Raw genomic sequence first — 13,745 nt, 5'->3', positions numbered from 1 at the left:
TCATTCATTTGTTACAGCACAACAAAGTGATAGATTCTTTCATTTGTTACAGCACAACAAAGTGATAGAATCATTCATTTGTTACAGCACTTAGCTTCAAATTCATATTTAAAGAGATAGAGTTCATTAGAGAAAGAAAGCAGAAGAGATAGAAAGATGGAAAGAGAAATGATATTGTAAAGTTTTTCTGCATATTTTTAAAGCGACATTGCAAAATAAAAGCTGGGTGAACAGATGGACATCCCAATTCAGAGCCTTTACTGGGATTCGAACTATTGACCTCTCATTTAAAAAAAACAAGAGCCTTACTCCTGTGTCACCGCAATAAGAAAAAAAAATTATTTGAGAGATAAATTTGGATAAGACTGAGAGATAGACAGAAAGATTTGGACAAGACTGAAAGAAAGAAAAAAAAAGATTTAGACAACACCGAGAGACAGAAAGATTTGGACAAGACTGAGAGATAGAAAGATTTGGAAAAGACAGAGATAAACAGAAAGATTTGGACAAGACTGAAAGAAAGAAAAAAAAAGATTTTGATAACACCGAGAGACAGAAAGATTTGGACAAGACAGAGATAGAAAGATTTGGAAAAGACAGAGATAGACAGAAAGATTTGGACAAGACTGAGAGACAAACAGAAAGATTTGGACAAAACAGAGAGATAGAAAGATTCGGACAAGACTGAGAGATCGAAAGATTTGGACAAGACTGAAAGATAAAAAGAAAGATTAGGACAACACCGAGAGATAGAAAGATTTGGACAAGACAGAGATAGAAAGATTTGGACAAGACTGAGACACAAACACAAAGATTTTGACAAAACTGAGAGATAGAAAGATTCGGACAAGAATGAGAGAAGGATTTGGACAAGACTGAGAGAAAGATTTGGACAAGACTGAGAGAAAGACTCGGACAAGACTGGGAGAAAGACTCGGACAAGACTGGGAGATAGGCAGAAAGGGAAAAGATCAAAGAAATAGTTCGGCCCCTTTGGACTTGAAAAGAACCAGTGAGACGAATATGAACGAGAGAACGAAGGACTTAAAAAGTGTGAGCCAAACAAAGTATGGGGAGGATAAGGGAACAGGGATTTTTTTTTTTTTTTTGGGGGGGGGGGGAGGAGGATACCAAACATTTGTCAGGACTACCGTAAGCCATTCATTTTGAAAAACGGAAGGCGTCGCCTCACTTGAAAAGCGAAATCCCCCCACTCGTTCACGCCCCCATATCTCTCCCTTAGTTTCACCGCAGGTGGGCCCCCTTCTGCCAAAGGGGGGTCACGTGACGTTTGCCCCGGCCATTGTCGCCGCGCTGACCACTGGCTATTGTCCTGCGAAGGGGGAAGAGGTTGATTTAGCCCCCTCTTAGTTAGTGAACAACTGAACTGTATGGCTGTATTGTTTATCATGGGTGTAGTGGACAGGAGTTGGACATAGGTTGAGAGAGCAACTCGAATAGGGAAAGACAGAGAAAAATGGAATGTAAAGGGGAGATAAGTGCAGCAAAGAATAAAAGATATGCTGGATAGTTTCCCTTTTAAAAATTTGTCCTTTTATCCTGTGTCTTCCGACCCACAAACCGTGATAGTCTTTTAATACAACTAATTAAAGAGAAAATACATATATATAAATAGATGTAATCTTTTACTTGACCAAATCGTCATAACAAACTGCCTGCTCGTGTGGTATGAGTCTGGACTGTCGTCTTGTGTTCCTCCTTCGTTCTGCGGGAGGCGTTGTTGAACTAATAATGCCTAACCCGCATGCCAGATGGTAGAATCCCGAACGATCTCATATGCTGAGTCAGACCCAAAGGGCCGCCCAAGACTAACCGATAGAGATGTCTGCAAGAGAGACATGAGAACCACAGACATCAACCAAAGTATGCGGTAGGAGATAGCCCAAGACCAGAGTGCATGGAGACAGACTGTGCGTGCTGGGACGATCCTCGCAGAGAGCACAAGAGACGAAGCGGCTTTAGTCAAGAGAAAGACAAAAGAAAGCTTCCCCATCAGCTAGCCCTAAAACAGATGCATATACATGCACAAATTGTGGCAAAATCTGACGCTCCAGAAATGGCTTGATTAGCCACACCAGACTCTGCCCCGTCTCAAGACGAAACCAAAACCAGTGACTCATCTGGGCGCATCCATTGTCTTCAGAGACAGAAGGGGCCACACAAATAACAAAATGAAATCAAGTTATACAGAAAACAGTAGTCCTAGAGCTGTCCTACTTGTAGTCATAGAGTTGTCCTACATGTAGTCATAGAGTTGTCCTACTTGTAGTCATAGAGTTGTCCTACTAGAATTGCCCTACTTGAGATCATTAAGTTGTTCTTATAGACACACAGTCTTTGTTCTTGTAGAATAATGATGTCTCTGTTTGATAAGGCGTGGTGAAGCTAAGGGTCAATGAAAGCATTGTTTACACCCATGACCACTTCCGGCAATAACAACGCTACCATACACTGATATATATTTCATAATCTCATGACGTTCTTAAACAGATACTGATAAGACGAAATTCGAATTTGAATTTATTTATAACTCTTGCTATTTATAGAACGATACATTCCTCAACATTGTATCCTAACATTCCTAAGTAAATATAAAAGTTGTAGAAACTGCTGGCCAGGACTTGTACCTCACCTGCCCTAGAGACCATTCGAAATCACTAGAAAATCCTAGTAATAACTCACTTGCTCATCGCCTGTCAGCCCAACTATCCCGCCTCTAGCATCCCACAGCATTCTTCTCATCGAGGCCAGATTAACATCCATCATATCCCAAGCAGACAATACAAATCACACGTAGGCTGTACAAAAAAAGACATGATATTCCGGGAATACAAAAAAACGGGGATTCCCTAATCCACTGTTGTCAGTTTGTATTTTTAGGTAAATCCCGATCAAGTCCTAAATGCGCGAGAGCCTCGCACCTCCCACGGCGCATGACTGCAAATCTGATACAGATCGTCATAGACAAAGGGGCTTAACTCCATGAACAAGAGAGATAAAAACAAGAACAATAGTCAAAAGAAAAAAAGCTCGTTGTCCAGGTTAAAGGAAAGATAACGCCAGATTATAAGTGATGTACTGATATGATGGCTCCGTGTTATTAATTCCTCAGAGATTCAGCTTAACTGTTAGTTTCTGAATGGCGGGCGGGGGGGGGGGGGGGGGGAGGGGAGCTAGTTTCTGATTTCAATAGTATCAAAAGATAGTGATGGATGTAGCTTCTGGTTTGTCCATGTGACTTGATCTAGCTCTCAGTTACTAGGTGGTCCAAGAACATTCACTTTTGGTGTAGTAAATGTCAGAGCTCAAAAATCACTTTTCAGGATTTTTTTTTAAAAAGAAAGTTAGAGCGATAGGGTTCAACTTTAGAAAATTAATTTAGAACCCTTGGTAACATAAAGAGAACTAAGTCTTTAAAAAAAAAAAGCGTAAAACTGCTCAAAAGAAAGTAAAACAAAGTTTAAAACAAAACAAACAAAAACGTAAAATGGTATACAGCAAAACACAGCAAAGCAGGCAAAACAAGAAAAATAAAAGTAAACCAAGGTTTTCTAAAAAAAAAAAGTAACATTAATTAAAAGAAGGTAAAACAAAAAGTAAAATTAAGTAAAACAATCAAAGACAAAGTAAAATGTAATGAAACAAAGTTTAATTTAAACTGCTTTTACTTTTGTTGTCAGCAACCATTTTGTTTAATTTACTTTGATTGTGTTAAGTGTTAGGTTTCGTTTTTTTTTTATTCGAAACTTTTGTCAATTGCTAGGTCTACTTATACATCTTTCTTCACCCACTGTATCACTTTGTAGTGTTGAAACTATTTCATACATTGTAAGTACAATATTTCGTTTCCATTTTCTTCTTCCAGGTTTGGTTCCAGAACGCTAGAGCTAAGTACAGGCGTAACCTTCTCAAACAGCAAGACTCAGAAGGCGGCACCAAAGCCGGGCAGGGTGCGCTACCAGATTCCCCAGACGGGCATGATAAAGAGAGCAAAGACACTAACTCCATAGGCGACATGAACGCCGGGTCGCCGGCACTGTCAGACATAAGCTCCACCCCGTCCCTGAGCGACATTCAGTCGTCCAACATGGAAACTGACCACAACAGCAGCAGCAACAACAGCATTTCAGACCTTTTCTCCAGCACCATCGCCACCATCAACTGAATTAACCCAGCCCCATATCACAATAGGGCGATTTTTTTTCCTTTACCACCCTACGCCACGATAAACACGTGGCAATGCGCCAAGTGTGACTGGTTGACAACTTGCCACCAAAGCAACGGAATCGTTTGTTTCCCTAGATCACTGAAACGGAACAACAGAGTTCGACTAGCTTTTCACAACAATATTTAGCAATATAGAACCTGCCAAAGCTACGAGCTCGTACTATTTTGAATTCTTTATTTGCAGAGGGCATTTATTATTACTACTTATCCGATGATGTTCGTATTACTGGGCGATGTTATATTGCACACTGCTCAGGGGCTCCGTCGCTGACCCGGACAGGATCCTACATGTCGGACCATGTATAAGTTGCCCAGATGTAGAAGAACTCAACCGCTGTGTCAGCTATGTGTTCAGATATAAGACGTGTTCAATAATTTCACCTGACAATGTCCTCTTTGTGCTATGATATCATCTGACAGTGGTCAGCTAGCTATGCTTTGTGTCGCCTAGTTGACAGTGTACTGACTAATAATTATTGAAAGTCACATGTTAAAACATTGGTTTAATCATTATCTCGCTTTCAGAATTTTAAACTATTGCAACGGATAACCAATCAATTTCTTGCTTCCAGTACAGATACACCCGTTTTAAATTTATTATTGTGTACGCAACTACAAATGTAGGTCAAAGAAAATATATTCTCAGCCGACAAAAGTAAAAAGTTTCTTGTGAGATTAAAAAAACGTTGAAGTACTAAGTCATTGTTTGAAGTTAGTGGATCTATTCTACCATGACATAAATATAACCGAGGATACTTATTGTTTAGCTTTACATGTATAACCGAATTTTAAAAAAAAATAAATACTCACACATAATTGACGTCACGCGATGTACATTTAGTAAACTTTTTTAAAAAAGAACCAAATTTGGGTTTTAGGTTTTTAGAACGTGTAGGGCCAATACAAAATAAACTAAGTAAACATTTCTCATGTAAACCCAGATTTGGGTTTTAGGTCTTAAGTACTCGCATGACCAAAGTTGTGGCTAGCTTGTTTCTGTTAGTGACGTTGTACTTTTGACTATGAAAGAAATGTACACCCTGTACGTTTCCTGGTGTTGTTATTACGTGTACAGCAGTGTAGGTCACCTTAACATTTCGTCTTGGTGTGTACATTTGTTTGATTGCATACTATGTAAATGTGTACAGTATGTACACATAGATAATGATTGGTTTATTTTACACGAAACCGTAAGTCACGTGACTGACATAAACTGTCTCAGACTTCTATACGTTTTAATTAGTTTTTTTTTTTTATTATAGCTGTAATTTATGATGGTATAATAAAATATTTGAACGTCAAATTGTCAAATGAGTGAACGAGGAAATGAAACGAGTGTGTAAATAAGAGAAGATGGCGAGTGGTACACAAAAAGAAAGGAAGAATGAATGAAAGAAAGAATAAGGGGGGAAAAAAACCCAGGAGGAAAGTTTAAAATATGGATAAATGAAATAGAAGAAGTCGGACAGTCAAGAGTAAATTAAGTAGATGAATGCGGGAGAGATAGAGAGAGAGAGACACACACACACAGAGAAACAGAGAGAGACAGAAAAAGAGAAACAGAGAGAGAGAAAGGGAGAGAGAATGAAAGAGAGAGATGGAGAGACAAAGAGAGAGAGAGAGAGAGAGAGACTGAAAGAGAGAGAAAGAGACAGGGAGAGAGAAAGAGACTGAGAGAATGAGCGAAAGAGAGAAAGAGAAATAGCCAGAGAAAAATTAAAAGAATGAGAGAGATAGAAAAACAAAGAAAATGAGACAAATAATGAAAGACTGAAAGAATGTAAGAGAGAAGATAATGATGAATAAAAAGCGAAATTAAAAGAGAGAGAGAGAGAGAAAGAGAAAGAGAGAATATGACGTGGAGAATGCGCCTACTTCCATGATATGACAAAAAGTTCTGCTAACCAAAAAAAATAAGTCTAGTATGATCACACAACAACTGTATCATCCTTCGAAGCATTGCCATTCCTGACAAGAATTCAAACCCATCAACACGACGAGCTGTCATGCTGTTATGTAGAATTCTATATTTATTTAGCCCACGTAGCCAGGGCTACTTCTCTACGCTCGTAAGTGGGACACCCTCGGGCATCAACATTCACAGCAGCCAATTTCATTAGTAACAACAACCGACACCATTTATCGCCGAGGTAATACTATTCATCGCTACAACCTAGTTATAGTCGATAGAGCATCAATTAAGATAGGCCCTACCCAATTTTCAACCAGGGCTTTCTAAATCTTAAACCCGACACTATTTATTACATTTTTACTCTTGCTATTTTTTTTTCTCTCTCTCTTCATGAGCTCATGTCATATGTCCTATAGTGCATACTTTTTGATGTCATGTCATTTAGCTGCCAACACCATGTTCGGAATATAATCTCAGTCATCAAGGCTACATTTTTTTTTAATTAGTCTATCTATTCTACACTAAGTATTCACAGAATGGTGACAGCTCTAGTGTTGCGCTCCATTCAATGATTTTTATTTTTTTTAAAGTTGTATTTGATTTCAAACATAAAATGGTTTTTACATACATGAACGACAACTGCCAAGTTTGTCCAGTATGTGCTGTTGTTCCGAATCAATGTCCTGCTATTTATCAACGGTTCCCTTAAAGTTATATATGTTTGTCACTTGTCACAAAACGTGTTGGGCATTTCTCAGTGTTTTGATAATATTGTAATATAATGTCATTTCAATGTCATGTCTTGTCATATTATAGAGTGTCATCTACACATTAATTGTGTGTATGTCAGAAGAATAAAATAATAAACATTTCTTTCCAATGAATACCACTCGAGTAAGCTGATGAAATGTTAAATTGTTATATGAATGAATGAATGAATATATATTTGAGTACCCTTGGCAAGGGGAATTTGGTGGCGCCAAAGGAAATTAAAAAAAAAAACAAGAAAAATAAAATAAAATAACGTTTATATTTAGAGGAGTTGTATCAATTAGCTTGGATCAGTCATGTAATTAAATTTGCAATAGATCTAGACTAATAATAATAAATCTGTGCGATTAGAAATATTTGTACCATTTGTTTTTTGATTAGCTCTATTTTATGCATTTAACTTTTTCTATACAAAAACAAGCAAAAAAAAATAATATCTAATTTAAATTTTAGCAGGGGAAAAAAAGGTTGCCTAAACGAAGGCATAAAGTAAAAAGCGTATGTATTTATGTATGTATGTCCCGAATAAAAATCAAAACCGTTTTACCGATCTTGATAAAAATTGCATAAAATGTCCCTTAGATATTAGCGGAAACCGAAGTGTATGTTTAATGTCCCTCCCACAACAAGAGGGCCCTAAAATAGACAAAAAGTAACTAATTGTATCTATACTGACATCCTTGAAATTTTTAACAAATCGGGTACATCCGTTTTGAAAGCATTTTATATTTCATATGAACGAGTCAACTATTTTCACCCTCTACTTTAATGTTCGTGACATAAAAAAAAGTGAAGGGAACATTCTTCGTGTTTTTATAGATCTAAATTCAATCCAGTAGATCAGTAATACCCAAACTATATATATACAGTGCTTTTTTTAAAAAAAAATAGGTACCGGTACTCAATAGCTGATTCCCTAACGTTTAACTACCGGTACTAAAAATTAATAATATACGTTAAAATACAAGAAAAGTAATAATTTTTTCAAAAAGGTTAGGGTTATAGATTAGATTAGATTAGATTAGATAGATAGATAGATAGATAGATAGATAGATAGAATAGAATAGAATAGAATAGAATAGAATAGAATAGAATAGAATAGAATAGAATAGAATAGAATAGATAGATAGATAGATAGATAGATAGATAGATAGATAGATAGATAGATAGATAGATAGATAGATAGATAGATAGATAGATAGAATAGAATAGATAGATAGATAGATAGATAGATAGATAGATAGATAGATAGATAGATAGATAGATAGATAGATAGATAGATAGATGGATGGATGGATGGATGGATATGGATATAGATATAGATATAGATATAGATATAGATAGGCCTATAAATACAAATAGATATAGATATAGATATATAGATGTAGATATTTAAAAAAAAATGAGCGTTTGTCCCCGTCTACGCCTCTGAGACTAGTTAACTATGTAAGTCTTAAGAGATCCAATGTGCAAGTCATAGACAATATGCCAAGATGTACTCCCGAGCACCTGGAGCCAGGACATGGCTGTGGATGAGAAGCATGTTTCCAGAGGTGGAGGCTCTACACGCAGGGGCCGGGGGGTCAGCCAGTGCACCCAGCAGTGATTGTTTACGTCACGGTCAGCCAGGTGTGGTTAGGAAAGGGGGGGGGGGAGAGGCGGAGAAGACTCAGAGGCGGAACTGTTACACGAGACTGAAAAGAAAAATTAGGTCTTCATGTTTTAATTCTAAGCCTAGAAGAATTCAAGATGGAGCCTAAAGGTCTACTATCAAGCGACTGTCGAAGATTTGAAGGTTAAAGAGATGGACGAATCTTACAGAGCTACCAAGACTTTAACCTTCATATTTCTGTAAAGCAACGCAGGCCAAGCCGTAGTCTATGTGGGGTCTATTTAAGTTCTCTTATGGTTGTCTTTGCCTATCTCCGACGGTAACCTTTATTTTGGCCTTCAAAAGTATACGTCACAGTCTTTGCAGGAGAAAACCAGCCAGGAAAACCAACGACTTAAACCGTGCTACGATTGACACATGAAATGCATAGGACGTAATTTTGTTTTTTGAAGTAACGTCTGTAATATATACAAGATAAGATAAGAGACTCCTATTACCACAAGGCATATCAAGCACAAGAGTTTTAGTTTAACATTGAAAGTTATTTACAATGAAGACTTTATAACACATTCACAATGTCAAGAAAGCTAAAAATAGCTCTGAGAATCACTGAGACATCACTAAGCTTACTAGAAATCTCGGGGAAACACGGATGACTATAAAAAGGAAAGCGCTAGTAGATTCCAGGTTAGCTGTTGTTCATACTACTGGATTTGGTTTTATAAATCTTTTTTTCAATGGAACTGAATATTTGTGACTGTAAGCCATAAATATATTTACTATTTGGTGTATGGCTGAGTGGAAGAAACCGCTTGGCTACCTATCAAGGGGGCCTGAGTTCCCAGCTACCCCCTCCCACCACTGGTGCATCTTATAAAATAAAACGTTACTTCAAAAAAAAAAAATGATTACGTCCCACTCGTGCCCCAAGGTCAATCCAGCCATGCATGTTAATCACTGACTTAAACTCTTTAAGTCACGGGTTTTCCTGGACCATAGCCCACTGAGCATGCTATCAGCATCAGAGTAGCTACAAACAAAAGCAATATTTTAAACAAAAAATTAACTAAATAATTAATTAAAGAGTGTCGTGTTCCATGTAGTGTTAATGAATATCACTTTATGTAATCCTTTTAACTCCTCGAGATGTAATCTTCTAAACTGGAGATTTACACAATCCAGCATAATACTGAGTGACACCTATAGTATTAGAGACTATTGCCAACTTTAACACAATACTAGGGTAATATATAAAGGGGATACCATTTAATGTAACAACAAAAAAAAAAGTCAAATTTGACAATGATACTACAATGACAAAGTTAGTAGCTGAGTCCATCATTGGCCTCCTTCAGTCGTAGAACGACCATGGTTCATCTCAGAGCACACTTCCTCATGTGGCTGTGGAGCCCTATTTTGGAGAGACACTGCCGTCCACAAAATATCATCGCAGGTTAAGGTGGCTTTTGCTTCCTTGGTAGAGGAGCTGGCCATTTTTTTTTTTTTTTGATTTGATTTTTGATTTGAGGCACATCGGCACAATTTAGGCCATGTCGTGCCTGCAGTCCCCTAAGGATCCCTCTCTCTCTCTCTAAACAACAAGGGCCAGATTCTATACAGTCATATCATTAAAATCAAGGTCTATTCACAGTTAAAATAGTAAAGGTAGTAAAAATTTAAATATTTGGTAAAAATCTAATGTAAATAGCGCATGTTCACAAATTCATAAATCAGATCTTCGTAGATAGCCCCACTTCCCGGATAAAGCCCAGTACCTTCCCAGGGTCGACATTATCAAATAGTGTATTTAAATTAGTGACTCTAAAATATTTCGCCCTGACATCCTGGTATCTGGGGCAATCAACGAGGATATGTTCCACGGTGAGGCGAGAGTCACAGTACTCACAAAGTGGGGGGGTGGCTGGCCATTTTTCGCATTGTGGCCGAGTCCAGGGTATTGAAAACAACAGTACGGTGAGCTACCCAAAACGAAGAGGTGACAGAAAGACGTAGAACTATAGAATGGTTTCCCCTCTTTCCATTCTCCAAGGAGGAGGAAGTGTTTTGAGATGTATTCAGTTTTACAACTTTCTAAAAGAAGAGTTCGGAGATTACGTCAGAATGTTATGTGAGAGACTTTACGTGTGGAAGTGAATGCGCAGCCTGTGATTGTCATTGTGTCAAAACATCACCAATGATAGAACAGCAACGGCACGAATGATGGAACAGCAGCACATTCCAGCCGCTGATCCGCCTAGCCCAGTATGAACAGCACATGGGTTTTAAAATCTTTAACTCTTTCTCTCCGTAATTATTTACCACATTCTGGTTGAATCAATGCAGGTATCGTCAGTTAGGAGAGAAAGAGTTAAAACTTGGAAAAGGTTGGGGAGCATCGCAAAACATGTTTATAAAAAGCGTAGCTGATGCGCACAGTAGAAAGCACGCTGGTCAGGGGGCGGACTGGGTGTCAAAATCGGCTTGAGCCTCTCTATTTCATCCGGCCCATAAATTGTATGATGGACATCCAATTCTAGGTCTTCCTGTCCTCAATGTATCGATAATGTATCGATAGCTGTACACATACACATGCAGTGAATATAAATACGTCACTCAGACGGCCTCTTTTGTAAGAGAATACTATAAAACCTTTAACAATTTAACACGTGCCATAGTGACGTCCATGCGGCTCTTATCTTATAAAATACAGACGTGATTTAAAAAAAAAAAAGAAGACTACTGTGGTCCTACCGGCCCCATTTGGGTACCGGCCCAACGGGCATTTGCCCGAATGCCCATACATCCAGTCCGCTCCTGCCGCTGGTTTACATCATGAGAGGGTCACAGTTTCTCATCAACATTAACTCTTGATTGGGATATGAACCTAGTATTATTGTTTTATTTCTCCCAAGCTTTACTGAGCGACCACCACTTCTCAGGATCAACCCAACAAGTGAAACAAGCAATCGAGTGCGCGGTTTGACCAAATGCGAACTATCGGCAAGATAAACTGACGCCACATGACCAACCACTGGACACCTATCACAACAAACCTGATGCTGCTACGGTTCTAAATAGTGACACCCTCCCACCTACACGGCATGCCAAGCCCCCCCCCTTCTCCCAAATGCAGTCATTCATTCATCTCACGTTACTACCAGAATCCCCCCCCCCGACTCCAACACGAAAGAAAAAGTCAGAATAAAACCTGCACTACCTGAAGTTTGTATTTTTATCTGGATTGGTGGGGGGGAGGAGAGGGGGGGGGAGTGTAAGTTTACTGGAATAGTCAAAACATTCACGTATACTGTCGGACAAGTGTGTGGTCAGTACATGTGTGAATTCTGGACACCTGCGCTCGACGGACAACACACTACGTCGACCATCAATAAAAAAAAAAGTCTTTAGTGTATCAAGTAAAGAAGTTTTAAAAACAGTCTTAAATGGCAAAACAAAACAAAACCAAAAAAAAAAAAAAAAAAACAATTCAAGAATAGATAATCTATCTGTATATCAGGGCATTAGATGAACATAAACGGTCTAAATACTTTGCCTTGTGGATTAGTGCACCAAAAGTTACATTTAACAATGTATGCACTTAAAACGACAAAGTCCAGATCAATGACTTTTTATATATAGTCAATGGCCCAAACAGAACCGCACATCTGCAATGTGATGTTCCGAATCTCTGACCTACTTTAAAATAATTCATGTGATTAAGGCCTTCTATTTGACAATAATTTCTTCCAATGATAAGATGTAGATCTAGATCTAGTATTAGCCTATATCTAGCGGATCTACTAAATAATTACTTTTGATTACTTAAAGATGTATAGGTCTCGTCTATTTTCATATTCAAACTACGTTGAGGCCACTAATTAACAACACTACCGCGTAACAGGGAAGAAATACGGAATAACTCCCATTAAATGTTTGGTACAAAATGTGCACCATACAAAGTATATCTACAGAGTCAAAGATCATTCAAATGAATTACAGTACACCATATATAATTGGACGATCTAAAAATTAAATTATGCTCAAAGAGAAGCAGTACAACACTTGAACTTGTTGCTTGTTCTGTAAGTTTTATGGAAAGAATTCCAGAGGTCTATTTGCAAAACACACTGACAAAGTGACCTAGCAACTTCGCTTAATTGTCGAAGAGCTTCTTTAATATGCCTTGTCGTCTGGTATGCACTTCGGACTGTCATCATCGAGGTTCTAAGTTTGAACCCTTCTCGCTTCCATCTCTGCCTTCCTGTAGGTGGTTTAGGCAAGGACTAGTTGACCTACTAATCTTCATTACTGAAGGTTCACCAACAAAATAGCGTCGACAAAATAGCGCGGACATAATAGCGCCGACAATATAGCGCCGACAATATAGCGCCGACAATATAGCGCCGACAAAACAGGGGCGACAAAATAGCACCGACAAAATAGAGGCGACAAAATAGCGGCGACAAAATAGCACCGACAAAATAGCACCGACAAAATAGCGCCATCAAAATAGTGTCGACAAAATAGCGCTATTAAGTCGGGTCACCATTACTGAAAGAACACGTGAACGTTTTGAAACAAAAAATTAATCTTCAAGGAGAGGGCAGGGTGAATTTAAATGAATTACAGTAAACCATATATAATTTGTGCGATACATAAAAAAAAAGACACTGGATATGATCTGCTGGACAGTGGGCAGAGAATATGTCTTGGGAGATGCAATTTTAAACAGGCCACACGAGAACACAAAGTATATGGGTTGACAAGGCTAATATGTTCATAAGATTGTGCTCATTTTATCACTATAGCTGACATCTAAACAATTGGGTGATATAAAACTTAAAAAAAAAAAAATTGGCTGCGGAGAAATGTGTGTATGATGTCTGCGACGTACACTAGATGTGTATATTATGTCTGCGACGTACACTAGATAGATGTATGATTCTGCGACGTACACTAGAATAATTAAAACTAGTTATTCAGACGTTTTACTCAGACACCCAAATGCCCATTAATCATTAACCATTAAACTTCTAGACTTTTGACGGCTCCTTATGGATTTTTAGAAGTGTATGTAAAAGCTGTCGTTAATTTAGTTTCGTAAATTTGACGTCGTAAACCTAATGTAGTAAAACCTGGACATTGACTGCTTGATTCCTGAACCCGAGTGATCTTTTCATCAACATAAAGTTAAATTGCATC

At 38.1% G+C, this 13,745-nt stretch overlaps 1 protein-coding gene across 3 annotated transcripts in view; it reads left to right on the top strand.

Moving 5' to 3' along the window:
* LOC106071803 (LIM/homeobox protein Lhx9-like) overlaps positions 1–7,281 on the top strand; it is a 102,928-nt gene extending 95,647 nt beyond the window's left edge. For all 3 annotated transcript variants that reach the window (XM_056040775.1, XM_013231989.2, XM_056040774.1), the window contains exon 6: positions 3,887–7,281. In XM_056040775.1, the coding sequence (XP_055896750.1) occupies positions 3,887–4,186 (300 nt within the window). In that variant the 3' untranslated portion in view covers positions 4,187–7,281. The remainder of the gene's footprint in view (positions 1–3,886) is intronic.
* Positions 7,282–13,745: the final 6,464 nt, after the last annotated feature.

This window comes from Biomphalaria glabrata, chromosome 9 (assembly GCF_947242115.1).
Source record: "Biomphalaria glabrata chromosome 9, xgBioGlab47.1, whole genome shotgun sequence".
In the NCBI taxonomy this organism is placed as follows: Eukaryota; Metazoa; Mollusca; class Gastropoda; family Planorbidae; genus Biomphalaria; species Biomphalaria glabrata.
This window is presented reverse-complemented; position numbering and strand designations above follow the sequence as displayed.